The 7898-nt window shown below is 45.5% G+C and overlaps 1 protein-coding gene across 2 annotated transcripts in view; it reads right to left on the bottom strand.

Moving 5' to 3' along the window:
- Positions 1-756: 756 nt before the first annotated feature.
- WISP1 (WNT1 inducible signaling pathway protein 1) overlaps positions 757-7898 on the bottom strand; it is a 62577-nt gene continuing 55435 nt past the window's right edge. For both annotated transcript variants that reach the window (XM_019528189.1, XM_019528190.1), the window contains 3 exons: positions 6904-7161; positions 2867-3060; positions 757-1114 (listed from right to left, as the gene is read on the bottom strand). In XM_019528189.1, the coding sequence (XP_019383734.1) occupies positions 815-1114; positions 2867-3060; positions 6904-7161 (752 nt within the window). In that variant the 3' untranslated portion in view covers positions 757-814. The remainder of the gene's footprint in view (positions 1115-2866; positions 3061-6903; positions 7162-7898) is intronic.

Genomic DNA, 7898 nt, shown 5'->3' with positions numbered 1-7898 from the left:
CTGGGGCTGAGATCAGAAGTAAAAGGGCTTTAAGAGGACCTCCTCATGGCTTCCTAGCAATCCAAAAGAGCTCTGGCAGGCCCTGCAACTAATTTAAGCAATAATCATTGCATAAAGGGTCTTGGGGCTGGTCGGTGGCATAAGGTGAGAGAATCTCCATCTAGGCAAGTTGGAGAAATGTCGTTCTCTTCAAGTCCTTCCTCCCAGGGATTTAACCATGTGGTGTGATCCAAACAGAAGTAAAACGTGATGTTCTTTGGGGCGATCTCAATTATATTGGCTTTGGCTTGAGGTTGGCAAAAATCTGGGCCAAAGTGGTGTTACCCATTTTGCATCTTGGAGCAGGTTTCCTTTAGAGGACACTGAAAATCCCCGAGCATAGACCACTGGTTAAGCTGTACCATTGTAGTAAACCCACATACTTATTTCTCTAGTGTAGATGCACCCTTCGGGAATTAGTTTCTTTACTGCGCTTTTAATATTGTTGCCATCCACAGCAGATCAATGCTAACACTTGTGTTGTATAAGTCATGGGATCTGAGAAACATGGTTAAGTTTGATTACTTGGCGTGCTGTTAATGAAAGGGGGCTGTGGCCATTGTTAACAGAGGGAAGGCTGCTACTCTGCACTTCTAAAATCTCTACAAAATAATAATAATAATAATAATAATAATGTGCTGAGCAAAGTGGATTTTACCTTTCCGCTTGGAAAAACAAAATGTTACATTAGCACCGGATGAAAGATTTTCTTTTTTCTTTTATTTTAAAACCTCTGTAAAATCAGAGCAATGGGCCATTCCAGCATTCAGCCAATTTAATTAGCGATCTCGGAGTAATCATGGTAATGTGCCAAATCAGCAAAGATGTCATTGGGGTTCTTGCAGTTCAGGTTGCAAAAACAAGCGTTGATCCACATGATTTTCCAGGAAAACCCAGTTCCACCTGGGCACTCAAAACTCACTTCAATGGTCTTTGACTTGTAGGGTGTGCAACACCTGTCGTCTGTGCAGACCCCACAGTATTTTGGTCTGTATGTTTTTGTGCTCACGCAGCCTGAAATGGTGTAGTTCATCGGCTCATCAGCTCTATAGACAGCCAAGCATTTCTTCCCAGGCTAGATCAGGGCAGGAGGGCAGAAAGAGAGACAAGGATTAATTTCTTTGCTCGTGAATCTTAATTGTCTTTTTCTATTTGCCTCGGCTACCTTCTTCCAAGCAGCTAGCACTTCCTTTATGTTAACAGTAAATCCGGTCAGAAATGTAAATGTAAATGGTGAAAAACAATGACATTTCTGACTTGCTTCCATTTCTTCGGATTCAAAATGGGATCCATTTGCATTTATTTTTATAGAATATATTTCCAATTCTTTTTTTGTTTTGAAATGTCATTCCCTCCCATTCTCCTTTTCTATCACTGAGTGCAATAACATGAATAAATAATATCCAGGGTTAGTATTTTTCTCTTTTTTTCCCTCAGTTTGTTTAATTTCCAAGTTCAACTTTGCAAAACTTCCCCAACTTTGGCAAAGTCATCCAGTGGCAGACTTTTCTTTTTCCCTTTGCCAGTTAATCTTCTTTTTTTCCAAGGTGATCAGGTTGGTTGAAGAGTTGGAGCAGGAAAAGATGAATTAAAAAAAAATCCAACCAACCTGTGGACATAATTCATTTTGGAGGAACAAAGCATGTGTTCTGAATTTTGAAAACTAAATTCAATGTCAAATCTTAAAAAAAAAAGAAAAAAGTTTCACTTAATAACACTTCCCTATCAAAAATTGTAGGAAAAAATATTAAAATGTTGTTTTTCCATGACACGTTCAATTTCTGATAAAAACACAATAGAAAACCTTCACCCAGCTGTAATTAGCAGTCCTCATCTGTTTTATTAGGTTAGCATTGTTACACCACATTTCAGCCCAGCTTGAAGGTCCAAAACAAATGTGTATGTGCCACTTAAATGTTACTTACAGCTTAATTTCAGCCTACAAGGACAGGTATCAGCAGAAAGATTGCACGGCTTTGGCCATGTTTCTCAGTAAAACACAAGCTCATTTTTGTTTTGAGCCAATGTAAGACCCCCCAAATCTTGCCATTCTGAAATTATTCACCAAATGACAAATTTAGCTTAAGGGCATTGATCATTTACTATGTTGCATTGTGGATTCGAGAATCAAACTGATTCTTCAGGGAGGAAAGGCAGCAACTTTTCAAAAGAAAGCCGACCAGGGAAAAATATTCGAAGTTCACTTTTGTCAGAAGATTGACCTCATTCGCACAAATCAAAGCAAATGAAATCCCCCTCCCCCCCACAACCACCACCCTACCCCTCCTCTCCCTTTAATTTTCAGGACTTTGAATGTCATCAGTCATAGACTACTTTACACAGCCCTCCTTTGGAAGGTCATATGGATTTATGCACTTGGAAATGTACTTGCCCCATCCTTCCCCTGGTTGCAGGCAGAAGGTTTCCACAGTTATAGCTACATAGAAAGATGCCTCGCAGCTTCCCATCGGGCTTTTTGTTAGCTGAGTTATGGGCGAATCTGAACTAGTGATTGGCACAGGTGCCTACGCTGCTGTCACTTGCAGCGGCTCCTAGGTGGCTTTAAGCAATCCTCCCACAATGGGAGCTGTTCATATCCAGGATATGAATAGAGTTGCTGGTGGTATGTGGAGACATGCTGACCTATCCCCCCCCAGCCAGAATGCATTTAGGTCAAAGCATGCATTTGCTAATCATGGCATTCCCATCACTTTTGTTTGCAAAAGGTCACCATCACGCTTTCCAAAGGGCAGCTCTCCCAGGGCACATTCACAGCATGTTTTTGGCCAATCAGTGACCTGGAAGAGAAGCTGGGACGTGGTCCTACCTTAATGTGTTTGGTTATATCCACTTCACACGGCCGCAAGTTGCAGAGGCGACTTTCTTTCATGAGCTGGCACTGCGGGTTATCATTGGAAATTCTTGTTGCTATCCCCAGCCCGCAGGTCTTCGAGCAGGGGCTCCAGGACGAGGTGTGAACAATGCAGTTCTTCTGCCAGGATTCATTCTCTCCCCCATAAGCTATGGAACAGATTAACATGCATTACTCATTGAGACAGGTTTCCACACACTTGTCCCTTCTAGGTCTCTCTCTATAGTTAGGCCAATAAACCAATGAATAATTACATTGAACGGACATAGAGTCCATGGGGCTGGATGCAATGCATCCAAAGGTGCTGAGGGAATTGGCTGATGTGATTGCAGAGCCATTGGCCATTATTTTAGAAAGCTCGTGGCAAAAGGGGGAGGTCCCAGACTACTGGAAAAGGACAAATATAGTGCCCATTTTTAAAAAAAGGAAGAAGGACGATCCAGGAAACTACAGGCCAGTCAGCCTCATCTCAGTCCCCAGAAAAATCATGGAGCAGGTCCACAAAGAATCCATTTCTAAGCACTTGGAGGAGAAGAAGGTGATCGGGAACAGTCAGCATGGATTCACTAGGGCAAGTCATGCCTGCCCTACCTCATTGCCTTCTGTGGTGAGATGACTGGCTCCATGGATATAGGGAAAGCAGTAGACATACTATACCTTGATTTTACCAAGGCTTTTGATACCAACTACCACAGCATTCTTGCAAGCAAGCTGAGGAAGTATGGGTTGGATGAATGGACTGCAAGCTGGATAGAAAGCTGGCTGGGTTGTTGGGCTCAGTGAGTAGTAATCAATGGCTCAACGTCTAGCTGGCAGTCAGTATCATGTGGAGCGCCCCAGAGGTCGGTCCTGGGGCCAGTTTTGTTCAATATCTTCTTTAATGATCTGGAAGATGGGATGGGTTGCATCCTTAGCAAGTCTGTGGATGACACCAAGCTGGGAGTAGTAGATACACTGGAGGTTAGGGCTAGGGTTCCGAGTGACCTAGCCAAATTGGAGGATTGAGCCAAAATAAAGCTCATGAGGTTCAACAAGGACAAGTGCAAAGTCCTGCACTTAGGACAGAGCAATCCCATGCACTGGTCCTGGCTGGGGCTGACTGGCTGGGCAGCAGCTCTGCAGAAAAGGACCTGGGGGTTACAGTGGACAATAAGCTGAATATGAGCCAGCAGTGTGCCTTTGCTGTGAAGAAGGCTAACAGCATCCTGGGCTGCATTAGTAGGGGCGTTGCCACCATATCGAGGGAAGTCATTATTCTGCTTTATTCTGCACTGGTGAAGCCAAATCTGGAGCACTGTGTCCAGTTTTGGGCCGCCCACTACAGAAAGGGTGTGGACAAATGGAGAGAGTCCAGCAGAGGGCAACAAAAATGGTTCGGGGGCTGGGGGACATGGCTTATGAGGAAACGCGGAGGGAACTGGGTTTATTTAGTCTGCAGAAGAGAAGATGGACGCGGGATTGAATAGCAGCCTTCTACTACCTGAAGGGGGGGATTCAAAAGAGGATGGAGCTGGACTGTTCTCCATGGGGGCAGATGACAGAACAAGGAACAAACAGTCTTAAGTTGCAGTAAGGGAAGTTTAGATTGCATAAAACACTGGAAGAGATTACCCAGAGAGGTTGTGGACTCTCCATCCTTGGAGGTTTTTAAGACAAAACCTTGGCTGGGATGATATAGATGGGGATGGGGATGGATATGATGATAGATGGGGATGGCCCTGCATTGCGCAGTGGGTTGGACTAGATGACCTTCTGAGGTCCCTTCCAGCCCTAATTTTCTGATGCTGTGATTCTAGAGTTATAGAGACGTAGAGCTGGAAGGGACCTTGAGAAGTCATCTAGTTGAACCCCTGCCTGAGTCAGGATCATCCTTAACCAGACCATCCTATACAAATCCATTTTCTAACCTCTTAGCAAATCTACACCATCAACCCTGACACAACAGGTGACATAACACCCTAATCTGCCACTGGTAAAGCAGGGGGGGGTCACAGCAGCCAAAGTCCTGCTGCTGCAAAGGTTGTTAATATACTCTCAAGGCCTAAGAAGAGGTCCACCTTCTGCTTGACTCTGCTTTTCTACTAAACTCAAGCTTTGTCTCCTCCTCATCTCCACACAGTGTCCTTCCTGATACCTAATTGATGGTCTCTGTGGGGCAGGGACTGTCTATTTTTCACCTAGCACAATGGGCCCCCTTCCTTGTTTCTGGCTCCCAGATGCAAACATACATAAATAATTGAAGCTGCCAATGCAGGACAGAGATGAGACTGGAACCACTGGAGATGGTTTAGATACCACTGATTCTGCTTTAAACAGGAGTTGGCTTAGATGGCCTTCTGAGGGCCCTTCTAGCCCTGTTTTTCTATGAAGTTTAATTTTTCTGCTGATTTATGATTGATAGTCCATGACTAAGGGCTTCATGGCTAAGGGATCTGGTACGCAGTTAAAGCCTTTCAGGCAGGGGAGTACACATTGGCACACTGAATTGGAAGGGGCCTGCAGCCCATCAGGCCCGTTCCCTGACCTGGCAGACAGCCATTTGTCCAAAAGACACACAGGAGCACCTATTCTGGTTCCTCTTGCACACCACAGCTGGAGAGGACCTTATTCAAAAAAGCCCTGTGTCACACAGGAAATAAAAAGCAAAAGAGATGGGAGCACTGCCGGTGCACCGGGCATGGTGGTGAATAGCTCACTAGGAGCCACTCAGAACCAGGCTGGTCTCAACTTGTAATGCAGTCACACACTGTAGTGCAGGCTCCCACAAACAGATACGAAGGGATGGTCCCTATCCTGAGGAATGTCTATTCTAGGTAGACAAGACAGCCAAAGGAAGTATTATTGCCTCCATTTTACAGGTGGAGAACTGGGCCGCAGAGATTAAGGCCAAGCTCCTCCAAGGAAGCCAAAGTAAGTTTAGACATCTAGGTTTCTTGGAGGATCTGAGTCTACAGGACTTGCCCAGAGTTATACAAGGACCTGGAGTTAGGAACTGAACACCAATTGCTTGAACCTGAGTGCAGGGCCTCACCTGCTGCTTGACGATGACGAAGGACGGTCCAGGGATCCGGGCACCAGGACCTGGCAACACTAAATTCAAGTGCCCCCCCACCACTGACATCCAACAACACTGAGTGAATCACTGCTCTGGCCTCAGTCCCTTTCTGTACAATCATGATAATACAATTTCCCCTCCTCACTAGCTTGCATGAGCATGCATGTACATTAAAACATACATGTTGTACGAGGTTGTGGGGGGGCATATAAGTACGTACTTAAGGGGGGGAATGTACTGTCCATGCTCTCAAGTAAACAGGGATGATACAATGTACCTGAACTCCACCTTTACATTGAAATACTCCCGACGCTACATAGAGCAGCTGTCACAGAAATGGTGATGTTGGAGTATGCAGTGACACAAGAGCGGTTTGAAACGCTCTTGGAAGTAGAAGTGGGCTCAGGATGGCAAAGGTCAGCTCCAACCTGTCTCCAGCTTTTGGGTTGCTCAGATTCAGGGTGATAGAAACCAGCCAAAAAGCCTCAATCCCAGTCCAGTTTATCTCAAAATTCAAAGCTGCCTGGCTTCAATTTGGGCCCCTCTCTACTTTGGATGCCCAGCCCAGAAGGGGACAAAAGCAAAGTTAATGGGACAAAAGCAAAGTTCCCCCATGCTAAAAGCTATTCCTTTTAGAGAGGCCTTTGCCCACCTAGCTCTGACTGATGAAAGTGTCAGCAGCACCTACGAGTTTTGGATAACGCTGTCTAGCATCTCTGCGGATGGGCTCGAACGCATATATGATGAGCACTGCTGTATAATGCACACTGAGACTTCTCTATGGCTGAGCCACACGGAGTAGGAGTCTGCTACAGCAGCCAGGTAGGCTACCAGCTTCTTGGGTGCGTAGAGTGGAGACTCATGATTCAGGTTTTAAGGTCTCTGGGTTCAATTCCCAGCTCTAGCCAAGTCAATGCTTGCTCTGTAGGCACTATACCTGCAGAGGAGATGTGTCGTGGAGACGTCTTCCTGACCCTCCTGGAGTCGTCGCAGATCCACTGCCCACAGCACTTGCCTGCCACCTTAATCTGCTTTGGGTTCGGGCACCAGACGAGCGGGGGGCGCGAATTTACGCACAGCGGGATGCAGCCCACGGCCCCATTAATGCACGTGCAGTTGTACTTGCAGTTGGGCTGGAAGGAATCTCCATTCCTGTACCTGATGCCATTGAGGAGACAACCCACCCCTGCAATTTCTACGAGGAAGATGAGAAAGAGAGAGAAGGTGATTAAAATAGCAAACGGTTACAAGTAACCAATCCCTTTAAGTGGGCATTCTCCAGCCTGACTGGACCAGCATTTAAAGGTGCCAGCATCACACGATCAACGCAGTAGGGAGAATTTGAGGCCTTATGCTCAGAGCCGAGTGAAACTCAGAGTTTTGCAGGAAATTCGGCCCTTAACAGATCCTGTTTCCATTTTGAATTTTAAAAAAATGAAAGCAGAAATTGTCAAGTATTTAGGTTCCCAATAACATTCCTTGTTTTGAAATGGGATTTTAAATATTTTTAACATTTTTATACTTCTCTTTCTCACACAGTGTCATGAACTGTGAGGAGGAACAGTACTTAACATGACATATCATATCTTTTGGGGGTCACGTGATGATGCACGGTAATGTGTCACCTTGCCAGCAAAGTGCAACAGTTTGATTATTATGTATTTTTTAACATTAATCCATTGACCAGGTTCATCCCCACACAAGCAGGGAACACTTGGATGTAGAGACTAAAAGAAAATGCTTTGTACTTCACTTCAGAGCAGCTTTCCCATTTTGCAAAACTGGCTCCGACGCGGCAGTAAGCCTGCAACGTGAAGGCTGCAGTTTCATAGCCCGTCACAGAGAGGCAGCATGCTCACATCGCTACTGTTAGGTTTCCCTGTTGGTTAAAGACAGGGCTGAGTCAGAGCCCGCTCTAGCTGGGCAATCAGC

The sequence above is a fragment of the Gavialis gangeticus genome, unplaced genomic scaffold (genome assembly GCF_001723915.1).
Source record: "Gavialis gangeticus isolate Ggan-Ray unplaced genomic scaffold, GavGan_comp1, whole genome shotgun sequence".
Classification (NCBI taxonomy): Eukaryota; Metazoa; Chordata; order Crocodylia; family Gavialidae; genus Gavialis; species Gavialis gangeticus.
This window is presented reverse-complemented; position numbering and strand designations above follow the sequence as displayed.